This window comes from Podarcis gaigeae, assembly GCF_964106915.1.
Source record: "Podarcis gaigeae genome assembly, chromosome: 16".
Classification (NCBI taxonomy): Eukaryota; Metazoa; Chordata; class Lepidosauria; order Squamata; family Lacertidae; genus Podarcis; species Podarcis gaigeae.
The window spans coordinates 40,823,759-40,838,967 of record NC_139693.1 but is presented as its reverse complement, the minus strand read 5'-3'; the positions used below and the strand labels follow the sequence as shown (position 1 = coordinate 40,838,967).

The following is a 15,209-nucleotide window of genomic DNA, read 5'->3' as shown; positions in this document are numbered from 1 at the left end:
GAAGGGGGTGTAAAGGGTGAGGTCTCTGTTTATATTTCCCTGGGCACCATTCCTTTCCCCCCTCCTCCTCCAAATATTCCGTCACAAAAGATGCCCATTGGGTATCTCAGCCCCCAAGATGCTTTCCTTGCTGAGCTGGTCACCTTTCATTTGGTTGTCCTACCTTGATTTTGCCAGGCTGCATCTCACAGCTTTGTGGCTCAGCAGTAAAGACAGTCACTTAGATGAACAGCTGACTTTATTGAACTGAGTCCTTGTACAGGATACAAAATGTGTTTAAGGAGGGACAGGGTGGGGGGAGAACAAGGTCCTGGCAGCAAGAACAGCCTACTTCTCTGTAGCCAGGGGGGTGGTTGCTAGTGTTGGGGAGCAACGGTTGGCCTGCTAGCAGAGTCTGTTGGTATGAGTGTTCCCTGGCGCAGCTGGCAAGGTCCTGCGCCTCACAGCTGTGTCCCACACTTTAGAACTCATTGCTAAGATGTTGTCTCTCGCACAGTTCTCCCTCTTGTTCCTTGCTTCTACCAAAGTTGAGCTTGTGGAACTCTCTCTTAATTTCCAGGAAGGTTTTGTTCTTTGTCTCAGGAATAACAAAGGAGATGAAAATGACAACCAAGCAGCATTCTAGCAAAAACACAATGAAGCAGTACTGCTTGAGGCCTTTCTGGAAGAAGGAAAAAGAAAGCATGTCACGTGGGGGGGGGGGACACCTGTGCCCCTCCAGGCACTGCTGAATGGCTCAGCCTTCTCCACGAATTTCTCTCTCAATGGCTACAAGTTAGTGGGAAGAGTGCCGTTGTATTTGGGCCCTGCTTGCAGCCTTCCCCAGAGAGGCTGCATCTGGCCAGCCGCTGTGAGAGCAGGATGCTGTGCTAGAGGGGCTCCTTTGGCCTGATCCAGCATGCCTCAGAAGGAGATCCTGGACCATGAGCAACACCCCAACCCCCACCTGGAGTGGCTTTATCTGCTTAAACTGGTCATTTGAATTCTTGCATCCACTATCACTGGCTAGAAATCTCTCCTGCTTAGTGAACTGGAATCATTGCACATCTTAGAAATTCTAGGAATTTGAATTAGATGCATTTTTCCCTTTTCATTTTTTTCATAGAATCATAGAGTTGGAAGAGACCACAAGGGCCATCGAGTCCAACCCCCTGCCAAGCAGGAAACACCATCAGAGCACTCCTGACATATGGTTGTCAAGCCTCTGCTTGACAACCTCCTTTTTGGGAGGCAAGTTCTAAATAGAGGTCATTAAAGGCTTAGAAAACGATCTAAATGCATTTCTGGGCTGAACAGGCTGTTTTACTGGCAGCTGTTTCTGCTCATTCATGTACTTCTCAGCTCCCTTCGCAGGGGTTGCTTCTAAAGGTATTAAGAGCTGGAAAGGAATTAGTGAAGATTTGTCCCTCGTGCATGAGGCACCTCCCTGATTCAAGGGCAGCTCATCATACAGAATTGCCTCCAATTGCACTAAGAGGTGAACCGTCTTTCTCGGGCTTTACTGAAAAGGGGCAGCCAGGGGTGCTGCTGAGAGAGCCCAGCCAGGGTTTGGTGCTGTCTCATCAGAAGCCAGCTTCAGTTCATTTTGCATTGATGTCAGGCAGTGGGGATGATGATGATGACGACGATAGAGAAGGGTGCTCTCTGGGGTTCCCTCTATTTTATATCAACATTTATGAGCCCCTTTTTTGATGTGACAGAAGCCCAGCTAGGAAGATAATAATAAAAACAACAAATGTCAAATGCAAAAACCAGGGCAACGGGCACAGCAGCGCCATCTCCTGATGAGTCCCCCTGAGTGGTGTCTTGCAGGAGCAGCCAGGGGAGGTTGTGTGGCTACAAACTGCCAGTTTACCTACCACAATGAAGGGGAAGAGCATCCCGATGGTGAAGAAGCTGAGCCAGCTCACCGAGCCTGCAATCATGTAAGCAGCTGGGCGCGAAGACTGGGTGAATAATTCTGTGGTCAAAGTGTTTGTCACCCCACCTGCAAACCAATTTTCAAAAAAGGTGGTGCTATGCTGGGGGAGTATTTCAATAAACAGAAAATGAAACAATTTCCCTTCCTAGATTAGGAAGCTGCTTGCATGTCCTTGAGGGGGAGGCTAGCAGCTAGGTTTTGTTGGAATCTGGCTACAGAGCCATATGCTAAGAACAAACGGACAGTTGTAGCAACTCCCTCTTCTTTTAAAGCATGGCAACTATTGTCATCCTTGGGTCTATGGAGGGAAGGCACGTCAGTACAGAATAGTAGTATCTGATGCCCATAAAATGGAGAGAATGCACCTAATAACAGCTCCACCTCTTGACCTAGGATGCTTCCCATCCCCTTCATGCCTGCCCTGAGCTTCTGGGAGAATCCAATGGTGCTTAATCTTGAGGAACAGTTGATGGGAAACGCAAGTGGGAGAGGGTTGTTGTCCTCATGTCCTGCTTAGGGCTTCCTGGAAGAGGCAGCTAGCTGGCCACCATGGGAACAGGAGGCTTTGTCCAGCAACCTGGTTCTTCTTGGGAACTTAGGATGCCTCCAGGCATTTCCTGCACTTGCCCTCAGCAGGTGGGCTGTTTCAGTGCCTTCAAGCAGCCTGCTTAGCTTTTGCAGCATCCTCTTGGTAGCCCCGCTCTGCCTGTTGGTAAAACCCTGTGGCTCCAAAAGTCCCCAACTTAAAATCCAACAACTGGTAGTTGAGGACACACGCAGTGGCTGCCCCAAATTCATCACTGGGAAGAGGTACCTGGTCCAAGCCCAAAACTCAAGATGAAGGCAAATATGCAGGCCATGCTCAGGTAGGGTACCCACGAGTACACCTGGGGAAGAGAGAGCACATGGGAAGGCTTGGCACTGGCTGCAGCCACATCCCCCTCCCTCATGTAACCACCCTGAAGGGGATCAGGGCCAAGCCAGGGTGGGAATCCAATAGCAGAGGGGCCAAGTGCAGCGTGCTGTCTCTCCTGGTTTCCTTCCTGCTGCGCGGAAGACTCCTGAGACCTGCTGGCCTTCAGTGACTCCTCTCATGGTGCCTTGCTCATCAAGATTCAGCACCCATGCACACCACATGAGCAGGCATCATGTTGAAAAGCTGCATTGCAGCTGGCCCACATGTGTTCTGAACAAGACTACCCAGCCTACCTGGTATGTCAGGGAAAAAGTCAGCACTATGCACCACAAGGTCATCAGGGAGTAGCCTCCCAGGATGAGGACCCTTCTCCCCATAGACTCAATGAGCAAGCCCTGCGAAAAGAAGAGAAAAGCATTCACTCACTCAGCAGCAAGGAGGATTCCCTTTCTTGCCTCAGAAATTCAGACGGGTGCAATTGGAACACTCATCACTTACGCAGGTGAGGGCAGTGAGGCACTCGCAAGCCCCAGTGCCAAGGGTCACGTAAGGAATGTTTTCTCGGGGGATCCCAGCTTCCTCAAATACATAACTTGCATAGAAGTAAATCTGTGAGTAAATACCAAAAACATAATGCATGGGAGGCAAATCACCAGGCAAAGCAGGCACAGCCCAGGCCTGTGCAGAGTTAATTTGGGTAGGTATCTTAACTGGAAAAGCGGCTAAGAAAAGAAAAGAAACTGCTTAATGTTACCACCTTCTAAAAACTGGTGTGCATAACTTGCCCACTACAGGGGCCTGGAAGCTCTGCATTCTTCCCTGGGAGGGTCGCCCTCCAATCTTCACAGGAAAGTGAGCTGGCTGTGAAAGGGCTGGTCAAGAGTGCCACCAGTCATGCCCTCACTGCTGAAGTTCAGTGCAAGGGAGAGCACATGGTGGAGAGAGGGCCTGGCTGACATTAGCTTTGCTCTTCATAGACAACTGGACCAGGCAAAGCTCAGTTTAAGAAGCAGATCAGCCAGCCAGCTTGGGTATGTAACATGGAAAGCTGGACTTGGACATGAAACTGGCAGATAAACAACCCCACTCTGGTTCTGACAGTTGCTTCGGAACAAAGGATGGGTTGGAGTTTTTCCCATAGTGAATGACATTCAGACACTTCCCTGTCACCCCAGTTCCTAAAAAGGTTGGCATTTTGCCCCCTTCCCAGTCCACCTTTGAGCCCAATGCACATTTCCCTGTTTGCATAACGTGCCCACTACGGGCGGCCTGGAAGCTCTGCATTCTTCCCTGGGAGGGTCGCCCTCCACATTTGGTCGCCCCGCCCACATTTCCCTAACAATGGGAATAAATGTCCTTTCACATGTGTGCCCTTTGTTTGGACATATCTACACTGAGCCAGCTCCGCACCACCTTCAGTCTCTCAGCTCCCAGCCAAGGAATCCTGGGAACTGTAGTTCTATCAGAGAACAGAGCACCTAACCCGGGGTCAGCAACCTTTTTCAGCCGTGGGCCGGTCCACCATCCCTCAGACCATGTGGTGGGCCAGACTATATTGGGGGGGGGGGAATAAAAATGAACAAATTCCTGTGCCCCACAAATAACTCAGAGATGCATTTTAAATAAAAGCACACATTCTACTCATGTAAAAACACAACAATTCCTGGACCATCCACGGGCCAGACTGAGAAGGCGATTGGGCCACATCCGGCCCATGGACCTTCGGTTGCCTACCCCTGACCTAACCATACTCAGCATTTCCTCAAGGGGACAGCTGCCAGGAATCTCTTAGAGAAGTCCCAGTAGCTAAGCCATTTCCAAGTTGGCTGATGTTTGTTTGGAGTGTCAATGCATGGCCTTGCATGGCAGGGGGGAAACTAGGCAGCAGGCAAATGGGCAATGCCTAATGGAGAGCTGCTCTTCTCCTGAGTGGGGAATGGCTCAGTCCTGGTACTCACCGCATTGATCCCGCTGAGCTGCTGGCCCATTGTCAAGAGGATGATGGTGATGAGCTGCCATCGGATGCTGCGGTCAGTGAAGAGTTGCCAGGGTTTCTTGGCTGCCTCACCACCAAGCGCAAAGCGCTCCTTCTGGATGTCCTCCATTTCTGCCTGGTAGTTCAAAGGGCCATGGAACCGTTTCATTGCTGGGAAGGATAGAGGAGAGCTTTTAGGGCCCAAGTGGGCCTTTGAGCGCAGGAGATCTTCGTGAGGCCGCCAAGAGCTGCTACAGCTCGAGAGAGAGACAGGCAAGGGGCCTTGCAGTTTGGATCATAGAAACCACCCTCCCAACCACCCAATGGGAGAGGAGTCGGGCTGGCTACTTCACAGGTGCACCTGGACTGGGCACAAACTGGCTTGCCCAAGGCCCCACACCAAGTCCTTGGACACACAACTCTTTGGAGCAGAAGGAAACAACCAGCAGTGGCTTGTGGGGTGTGAAACACAGAGTAGTCAAATACAACATTCCTAGAGTGGAAATAAAAAGGGGGTGTCTGGGCCAGCCAGTCAGAACTTCCTGTTTCCTCCTGGGCTAGGACAAACTTCCTCTACATGTGACCAGAGGTGGGCGTGACCTCACCTGTGCAGGTAACAAAATAGCACAGGGGAGGCACTCATCTCTCTCTCTGACTCCATTCCTCGAAGAAGCAACATCTCTATCTCCTTATGGGATAGATTCCACATGTGTATATATTTTGTAACCTAAGTCTGCCTTCTGGGAAACTTCTGTGAACAGAATGTGAGTAAACTATTTTATATACTTTTATACAAGACTGTGTCGTGTCTATTCTTTTAAGAGGGAATAAAGGGGAATTCCCAGGAAACTTGTTTTAGAGGCTTATGCAAGCCTGGCAAAGACGTTATCTGCTGTGCAATTTTTAAAAGGGGGAATGTTACTCTGCTAAATTATAGAACTTGTTAACACAAGTTGGGAAGGATATAATTAAACAATATATCCTCTCCTGCCTCCCTGAACATTCCCACGTGGCTAAAAACCTCTCTGGAGAGGTAAGCAACCTTTTGGGGAGCAGGGCGCCTGGGGCTGAGAGCGAGGGGGCGGGGGAAGCAAGGAGCAGTGGATGCTGAAGGGCAGACTTCACCTTTGATGCATTTCATCTCATCCCCTTGGTCAATGAAGAGAAACCGGGGACTTTCTGGAAACCAGGGTAGGGTCAAGAGTTGGATGAAGGCTGGGAAGCAGCTGCTCGAGAGCAGGAAATGCCAGTAGGCCTCTCCGCCAAGTAACTCCCTGCAGGAAGAACAGACAATGCTGACACAAGGGGCTGCCAGCTCCATCCTGATCCTGGGACAACAAGCCAGGCCTGAGCTGAGCAGCCTTCATCTGGGAGATGAGGGCCCTGGCACTCACCTTAAGCCAATAACCTGTCCTGTTAGAATCCCCCCTGTCAGGAAGATGGAGCTGCCCATGACCATAGCGCCTCGCAGGTGCTTAGGGGCAGCCTCACCTATGTAGAGAGGCTGCACACAGAGACCGATGCCTGGAAATGGAAGAGGAAATCAGTGGCCTCCCTTCTTCATTGCAGGATCCACACACAGGGGAGCCTCAGGGGCTGCAGGTGGCCTTTCATTATAGGTTGCTAGTGGTGTCACAGGGTGTTCAGCCTCAACAACACCACCAGAAAAAGAAAGCAAAGGTTCACAAAATAAAACTACATAAAGGCCCTTTGCAGTAGGATGTGCCCACACAAAGTAAGACCACTAGCTGATCACTGATGAAGTCACAGGTGCACAAACATATCCCGCATGTGCTCTTAATGCCCCTGAAATCCCACCAGGTGAATTTTCCCAGGTGCAAAGTTGAGTGTTACCTGTGTTCATACCAATCAGAAATCTCCCAACAATCAGCAATTCATACAATCCGGCTGGAAAGCTAATTCCCATGAGGATGGCGGCCAGGATGGCAATAAAGTTGTTCATTAAAAGGGCTCCTTTCCTGCAAAGGAGGAGGGTAACAGGATTGCACCCTTGAGGGACAGAGAATTTTTTGTCACAGACCCTGACGGGCTCCTGGACAAAGTTGGCACAGCATTCAAGGTCCTCCAAGAGAAACAGGCAAATTTAAACATCTTAGATAAGCTGGTTGGAATCCACAAGGGCCTCTTTCCCACTAAACCACACAATGGAGAGTCACCCCTCTGGAGACTCCCCGCCCCACCCCCAACACTCCTATTTTTGCTGATAGGGTTGTGCTTGGCTTTGAGTGCTGGAAGATGAGCTGAAAGACCCACTCAGTCAATGTCCTGGTTATTCTTGGGCAAGTCTCACTCTTTCAGCCTCACAGGGTTGTTATGCAGGGGAAATTAAGTTGTGGACTACGTACGTCGCCTCACTTCTTTCGGATTAAGCAATGCAAAAAAATAAAGAAAGCAATACAACCATTTTTCTTCTTATGATAAGAAGCATCCTGCAGAAGAGTGAAGCTTCTTCTGCAGAAGCCAGAAGTGTGTGCTCTTCCATCTTGCTCACCTGCCCAAGCGGATGGCCAGGCTGCCTCCAAGGTGAGCCCCAAAGAGCCCTCCCAGGGAGAAAATGGAAGCAATGGTGGACCAGAGGAGGGTCAGCATGCTGGAACTGAGCTCCGCCTGGTAACGCCTCTGCCAGGTGTCATTGAGGAACTTGTGGATGTGCTGGAAGGACAAAGTGGAGAGATCATTTAGCCCATCCAATCAAAGCCTCCCACCTGGACCAGAAGCATCTCTTTCCTTGCCCAGCTACACAACAGCCTTTTTGTAGCAAATGCCAGAGGAGAGAGAGAGCAAGCCAGGGCCTGGTGAATGCAGAGTTTACTTGAGGGGTTGCTCCCCCCCCCCCAGGTGCCTCTCAGCAATTTAGTCCCTGGACCTTGAACTCTTACAAGGACCATATGATGTTCACCTCACATTTGTGAGGAACTGGCACCTGTGCTTTGAGGCTCCTTGTGTCTTCATATGAGGCAAACACCCAGCTAAAAAATTGCTCAAGCAAACCTGGCAAGACTAGTTGTGTTCACTTGTTTTTCAATTTTGCTTGTTTTATTTGTATATTGATAATTGCTTGTATTGTTTTCATGTATACTGCTTAGGCTTTTAAAAAGTAGTTTATAAATTCTTCTAAATAAATTGGCAGGTGCTCAGGGGTTTTGTGGTCCTCGCCCCCTCCCACCCTCTAACCTATGGACTTGGGCAGGCTGTGGGGCATCTTGTTAGTTTGAAAAGGAGATTTACAGTGTGAGGTAGAAACCTTGCAGGGGGGGTGCACCCTAACAGCAAGAAGCAGGAAGTAGCAGCAGGAGTCAGGACATGGTAATGCTTACATTTGTTGGTGAACAACTGATCAATGACTTGGCAGAGCCGCTAGGACTTGCTAGGGCAATCACACCCAGTGCTCCATTCACTGAGCCACTGCCACTCTTCAAGGCTGTGGGCACCTTGCCTCTGCCCCTCTCTATGCAGAGAGAGGTGGCTCTGTTTCCATGGCAACAGCTGCCTAACCCTCTTATTGAAGGACAGTCATATTCCCATTGCCAGGCCACCATGAAACCAGAGAGGCTGGTGAGAGGGAAAGTGGGGAGGTGTGGGGCTTGGCTTTCCCAGATTCCCAGGGCCAGCAGGGGGCCCCCGTGCCGATTCCTGACAATGTCTCCAACTATGCTCCCCTCCCCCCCCCCGCCACCACCACTACACACAGGCACTGGTTGTCCTCTAAGAGATGCTTCATTGTCTCACTCAAGAGTCTGGGAGGGGGGAATCCCTCTTTCTGAATGCTGGGTCATGGTGAGACGAAGGGCAGACCATTTTCTCTTCAACAGACCAAAATATACCGGCATCCTCTGAACTCTGCTATCCGTGCAGCCCCAGGCTCTCAACCCAAGAGACATCAGCCTGTTTGTCTCACTCTTTTTTCAGTCTCGTGCTTTTATCTCTCCATGGTTACTTTGTTTTAATTATTTTTAAAATGCATGAAATGTTTTGGTAAATCAAGATTGCACTCTTTAATCAGAAAGGGAATCAGCTGATGATGGGCGAGGGCAGCCGCCTGCCTCCCTCCAGACTTGCTCAGTTTTACGATCTATAGCCTTACTGTCGATTTATGACAGCACAATGGAGCCAGGCTCCCCATCCTCAGGGGCAATTGGGGCGAGGCAGGACTGGGAGGAGGAGATTCTTCTGGTTGGCCCTTGTGGCCTCCTGCCCAATGATGGCAGCCAAAGTAGCCCTGAGGGAAGGGAGAGGGACAAAGCCCCCCTGTATCTGGGGAGGGCAAGTGGCCCCCGTTCCTTGACACAAATCTGGGGTGGAGTGTTCACTTAGTTTGGACTGCATGAGTCAACTGCATGATGCAGATGTTTGAACGATGGTGCGTCCTGCCAACAACCTGACAGCTTTTTATTTGTCCTCATAGCTTGATAAGAAGTGTTTCTGGGGAAGAGGTTTACGAAAGCAACAGGCAACTTTGCTCCAAGCCTTTGATAGGTCAGAGAATAGTGTAGAGTAACCCTCCCATCTCCAGCAATAGGAAAGAGATAAAAACAGCATCTCACCTCGGTGGGTGCATTGATGACTGAAACATTGTACCCATATTGAAAGGTGCCTCCGATTCCTGCCGCACAAACAGCCAAAAGGAGCGTCCAAGTCGGGAGCTAGAGAAAGAAGCCAGAGACCCTCATGGTCCAGAGAGTCATGCTACTTGGAACCGACTGGAGCCTTCCCCCACAACCTCTCATCCCAAGAGCCTTCCTTCAGAGAATGGGATCTCTCACTTTTGCAGATTATAACTGACACCTAAGCAGCCTTTGCCAAGCTGTGTAGATGTTATGGATTAGCAGTCCTATCAGTCCCAGCCAACCAGCATGGCTGTATGATGCGGAGGCGGATGACAGTGGCAGTCCAAAATATCTGGAGGGTAACAGGTTGGGGAAGGCTTCCCTCAGGCCCAGGGGGCAGGCATTTTATGCCACCCTCCTCTCCAGCAGAGAGGCTGCCGCAGAGGTGCGCTGATGCTGGACTACCTGTAACACCCACAGTTCTGAACTAAGGGAGAAGCGGATTTGTACTCACACTGGAGTCAAGCATAATAAATGTGAACAGATGGTTTATAAACTGAATCAAGCAATTAATTAAGAAGCATACCAATGAATTAAGAACAAACACAAGCAAGCACCATTGATTGCATGGCACAGTGGCAGCAATTGGGCACCTGCTGAACAGCAGGTCTGCTATTGCCCTTTGGCCTGTGGGTTTCTGCTCCTTGTGCTGCCTCTGCTTCCAGGTGCCCCATCCACCTGTCTTCTTCTCTTCCTCTTCCATTTTAAAGCAGAGGCAGGACAGCTCAGTCTGTGGGGTATGAGACTCTTAATCTCAGGTTGTGGGTTTGAGTCCCCCGTTGGCATGGGCATAGCCAATGGGGGGCAGGGGGCACCTAACCCCCCCTCCAGATCAAGTAAAACAATAGAAAGTCCTGCCCCCCCCCACAAAAATCCTGGCTACTCCCATGCCCATTGGACAAAACATTCCTGCATTGCAGGGGGTTGGGCTAGATGACCCTCGTGGTCTCTTACAACTCTACAATTCTAGGATTCTAGGATTCAGCTTCTCCATTCCCCACCTGCCTTGGATCTTTCCCAGCACTACAGAGGTGTTGGCCTTCCTTTTCCTGAATGCAGTTCAGCTTCCCAGGGTCAGCACCAACAAACCTCAGATGCTTGCTGGTCGCTAGAATCCTGGCAAAGCACACAGGACCTGACTAGCTACTACCTGATCCAACAAGACAATCATTGTGACCTTTAGCAAGAGTTGCAGAATCAGGATCCCTGAGCACAGCTCACTCTTGCCCATCAGAGCTCTCCTCTTTGTGAGTTTGCATTCTTGCTTTGTGAATTTAAAAAAGTGGCAGACAACAATTTCTAGCAAAAAATGGAAAACAAGGAGAGCAGGCAAGTTTGGGGGTGGCTCATGAGGTTTGAGCCTGCTGCAGAACAGTGTTGCTGAGTGGCCCAACTGTTCAAAGCGAGCTTTGCCGGGTGACACCTCATTTGACCCACAGAACTGCTGCCCTGTTTGATGGAGGAATCCTGCTCCACCAGGCAGCAGAGGCATGAGCTGTTTGGCATCTGTCCCCACTTGGAAACCTGCCCATTGGCCTCCCGCCTTGGTCCTCAAGTAGGAATAGCCTCTTTGCCAGGTAATCCCTTGGCATGTGACCCAGGCTGATCAAGTCTGGCTTGAGCACAAAGGAATGCACACACACAAAACTACCACCCCAACACCAAAGTTACTGGCTACATCATGACTCACTCTGGACTTTTTGAATCGTGAGGAAATCAAAGCCCCAAACTGGAAAACAAACAAACCCTTTCCCACTGCTCACTATAGTTCTCTGGGGCTGCTGTGTTTCTTGACTTTGTCCTGGGGGAGAGGGCAAGGTGGAAAGGACTTCCTTGGGACACAACCGCCAGTGCCTCGTTGTTCCCCTTTTGTCCTAGACTGGGCGGTGGGCGGGCCTTGGCTTCACCCCAAGGCTGGCAGACAAGGAGATGACCAAGCACTCGCGCAACAAGCTGCGTGTGCAGAGCAGGGCAGCCACACAGGAGAACCATCCCCACCACTGCTGAGAGCCTTGTGACTTCCTGCTTGTGATGCTGATGTGGATGGATTATCTGAGGAATTAATCACTTGACAGGATGAGGAGCTGTCATTCATTATGCTCTTAGCTTTTCACATTCCTGCTTCCTTTCCTTCACTCCTGACATGCCACAACATTAAACTGACCCGCCTTGAGACAAGCAAATGGGGGCTGAGGGATGGGAGAAGTGTCTGTTCAGGGACATGGATGCTCCAGCACAGTTGGTTAGACTCTTCACCCAAAACAGAGTTCCGTGCGGTCACTTGGGCCATCAGTCTCTTGCCAACAGCAGCAAGTATCAGAGCTCAACACATGCCTTTGCCAAAGCTGAAATGATGGTGAAGCAGTAGCTGCAGCCATACGCTCCCTGGAAGCCATTCCAGACTCTGACCCCACCCCCATTTATTACTTACAGAATTAAACTCTGCTTTTATTTCTCTGTTCTGCACCCTGAGAGAGAGAGGACAATTCTCTACACGAGTCACCAATATATAAATATTTGCTCACTCACTGACAGTGGTGTCAAAATGGTTGAAGTGCAGTGGGTAGAAAATTGAAATTTAACAATCAAAACAAATCCCCCCTCAGGTACCTACCATCAACTGCCCTGTAAAAAAGATGCTGTTGACTTTATCTATCTATCTATCTATCTATCTATCTATCTATCTATCTATCATCTATCAAATTTATTGCCAGCCTTTATCAACAGGTAGCTGCACAGCTTGCAACAATATTACAATCACTGGAAATCATTTACAATCGGAATAATAGGGTGGGTCCTGAAATATATATTTCATAGGTATCAAAGGCCAGGATGAAGCGGTGCCTCTTCAGCATAGGATGGGAGCCGAATGACAAAGGTGCCAGATGCCCCTTCTCTGTGGGGAAGGAGGGATGACACAGCTAGTGCCACCAGAACTATCAAGAGGACACACACACCCCATCAATCTGAACACCTAAGATGGTCTCTAAGGGTATTTGGGGGCTTTTAAGAAGGTAGTGTAATCTTACCTGCAAGCCTCTCTAGAAGAATTTGTATCCTAAAAGGCTGGGTAGATAGATAGTCAGGCAGATACTTCTCAAATTCATGTTGCAATTTCTATTATCAGTTGCCTCATGAAAGTATTCACACAACCCACCATCTGTTTGTTAGAAGGGATCTCCTCTAAAATCAGGGTATGTAAATCTGCATCCTCATTTCAGTTGCCTCTACAACGCACACACACACCCTCCTGCATTACGAGACTCAATACTTCTGCCTTTTCCCTGAAACCTAAGCCCACGGCCGCCTTGTCGCCTGTGACTCTGCAAGCTTGCTTACCTTGCTAGGCTGTCCAGCACCTTTCAGCAGCGGCTGGTGCTCCATTCTCCACACCTGGCAGGTGGCCTTCTCACCAAGGTGGCTGAGCTACAGCAGAAGGAGGCTGAGAGGTGCCACCGTTGGGGTGGCAAAGTGCTGTTGCAGCAGACCCCAGAGCCTTCATGCCAAGGTACTCGGCTGTCTATGGAGTTTTATGGGCTGGGACTCATCACAGCCTGCCAGCGAGTCAAAGCATTTTGGGGGTCACCCCACAAAGAACTTTTTCACCAACTGTGAAAAGTCCATTCGTTTTGGTTGCTCAGGGAAACATGCACATTAGTGACCAGTTTGTTGTGGGCCCCCATTTGTCCGTGAAGAGAGAGATATAAAGAAGCAAACAGAGAGCTGGGAGGAGACAATTACCTTGTGATTTTCCCTCATTCCTCCCTTGGACCTCGAGCCTCTGGTAGGACACTTGGAGCAGTCCATGGAGTATGGAGCAATGCACAGAGCTGATGAAGCATCCGAGGGCCCTTCTCTCGCATCTCAGCTCTTCCACCTAGAGGCCCCTTGAAGCGCCAATAAGAAAGACTGAGCCCCTCACCTGACTGGCTTTCACATGTTGCTGGCTCAAAAATTTAAGCTGGCTTTAAAGTACAAACTCCGTCCGGTGGGGAGGGAGGGCTCCCAGCTGAGTGCTGCTTACACAATGTGAGAGAAAAGACCTGGGAAGAAATGGGGCTGTCAGAATCCCTTGGTGTCTCCAGGCTTCACGTCTGCCTGGAAAGAGCGGGTCACAGTCCAGAGCTTTTCAAACTAGCCCCCTTTGGGCAGAATTCTGTTGGAGATGCAGCTAAAGCCTCCAGAATATGGAGCTGGCGACACCAAAGTGGATGCAGAAAAAGAGCCAAAGGAATAGAATTATAGAATCATAGAATCATAGAGTTGGAAGAGACCACAAGGGCCATCGAGTCCAACCCCCTGCCAAGCAGGAAACACCATCAGAGCACTCCTGACATATGATTGTCAAGCCTCTGCTTAAAGACCTCCAAAGAAGGAGACTCCACCACACTCCTTGGCAGCAAATTCCACTGTCAAACAGCTCTTACTGTCAGGAAGTTCTTCCTAATGTTTAGGTGGAATCTTCTTTCTTGTAGTTTGGAACCATTGCTCCGTGTCCGCTTCTCTGGAGCAGCAGAAAACAACCTTTCTCCCTCCTCTATGTGACATCCTTTTATATATTTGAACATGGCTATCATATCACCCCTTAACCTCCTCTTCTCCAGGCTAAACATGCCCAGCTCCCTTAGCCGTTCCTCATAAGGCATCGTTTCCAGGCCTTTGACCATTTTGGTTGCCCTCCTCTGGACACGTTCCAGTTTGTCAGTGTCCTTCTTGAACTGTGGTGCCCAGAACTGGACACAGTACTCCAGGTGAGGTCTGACCAGAGCAGAATACAGTGGCACTATTACTTCCCTTGATCTAGATGCTATTGATCCAGCCCAGAATTGCATTGGCTTTTTTAGCTGCCGCGTCACACTGTTGGCTCATGTCAAGTTTGTGGTCAACCAAGACTCCTAGATCCTTTTCACATGTACTGCTCTCAAGCCAGGTGTCACCCATCTTGTATTTGTGCCTCTCATTATTTTTTTGCCCAAGTGCAATACTTTACATTTCTCCCTGTTAAAATTCATCTTGTTTGTTTTGGCCCAGTTCTCTAATCTGTCAAGGTCGTTTTGAAGTGTGATCCTGTCCTCTGGGGTGTTAGCCACCCCTCCCAGTTTGGTGTCATCTGCAAATTTGATCAGGATGCCCTTGAGCCCATCATCCAAGTCGTTGATAAAGATGTTGAATAAGAACGGGCCCAAGACAGAACCTGTGGCACCCCACTAGTCACTCTTCTCCAGGATGAAGAGGAACCATTGATGAGCACCCTTTGGGTTCGGTCAGTCAGCCAGTTACAAATCCCCTGAGTGGTAGCATAGTCAAGACCGCATTTTACCAGCTTCTTTACAAGAATATCATGGGGCACCTTGTCAAATGCCTTGCTGAAATCAAGGTAGGCTACATCCACTGCGTTCCCTTCATCTACCAGGCTTGTAATTCTGTCAAAAAATGAGATCAGGTTAGTCTGACATGACTTATTTTTCAGAAATCCATGCTGACTACAGAAATCCATGCTGATCACAGCATGGCAAGGGGCTCATCACAGCATTCCTTTCTAGGTGCTCACAGACTGTTTGCTTAATGATCTGCTCCAGAATCTTCCCTGGTATTGATGTCAGACTGACTGGGCGGTAATTATTTGGGTCCTCTCTTTTCCCCTTTTTGAAAATAGGGACAACATTTGCCCTCCTCCAGTCTGCCGGGACTTCGCCTGTTCTCCAGGAATTCTCAAAGATGACTGCCAGTAGTTCTGAGATCACATCTGCCAGTTCTTTTAATACTCTT

General features: G+C 49.5%; 1 protein-coding gene and 1 long non-coding RNA gene across 5 annotated transcripts in view; one reads left to right on the top strand and one right to left on the bottom strand.

The window, feature by feature from the left end:
- Positions 1-220: 220 nt before the first annotated feature.
- On the bottom strand, positions 221-13,424 carry LOC310834377 (solute carrier family 2, facilitated glucose transporter member 11-like). Of its 4 annotated transcripts, none has more exons than XM_083717862.1 (12): positions 13,182-13,424; positions 9,378-9,476; positions 7,325-7,485; positions 6,667-6,791; positions 6,207-6,336; positions 5,938-6,086; positions 4,796-4,983; positions 3,336-3,446; positions 3,131-3,232; positions 2,736-2,808; positions 1,860-1,987; positions 221-661 (listed from the first exon to the last, which is right to left on the bottom strand). In XM_083717862.1, exons 1-12 carry the CDS (start codon positions 13,245-13,247, stop codon positions 461-463), a joined length of 1,533 nt encoding a protein of 510 aa, XP_083573988.1. In that variant the 5' UTR covers positions 13,248-13,424; the 3' UTR covers positions 221-460. The 4 variants fall into 4 exon arrangements, with proteins under 4 accessions (XP_083573988.1, XP_083573989.1, XP_083573990.1 ...); XM_083717863.1 differs by lacking the exon at positions 13,182-13,424 and adding an exon at positions 12,780-13,146; XM_083717864.1 differs by lacking the exon at positions 13,182-13,424 and adding an exon at positions 12,470-12,598.
- A 279-nt stretch (positions 13,425-13,703) lies between these two features.
- Positions 13,704-15,209, top strand: part of LOC310834395 — a 128,178-nt gene continuing 126,672 nt past the window's right edge. Inside the window, exon 1 of the long non-coding RNA XR_014559239.1 lies at positions 13,704-14,196. This is a non-coding gene — a long non-coding RNA (uncharacterized lncRNA). The remainder of the gene's footprint in view (positions 14,197-15,209) is intronic.

Bases quoted from the DNA above. Each gene is read 5' to 3' on its own strand.
- LOC310834377 (XM_083717862.1), bottom strand. From the start codon at position 13,247: ATGGACTGCTCCAAGTGTCCTACCAGAGGCTCGAGGTCCAAGGGAGGA. The intron at 7,486-9,377 runs GTGAGATGCTGT...TTGTCCTTCCAG, and splicing joins TCATCAATGCACCCACCGAG to CACATCCACAAGTTCCTCAA. The intron at 6,337-6,666 runs GTAACACTCAAC...TTCCATTTCCAG, and splicing joins TCTGATTGGTATGAACACAG to GCATCGGTCTCTGTGTGCAG.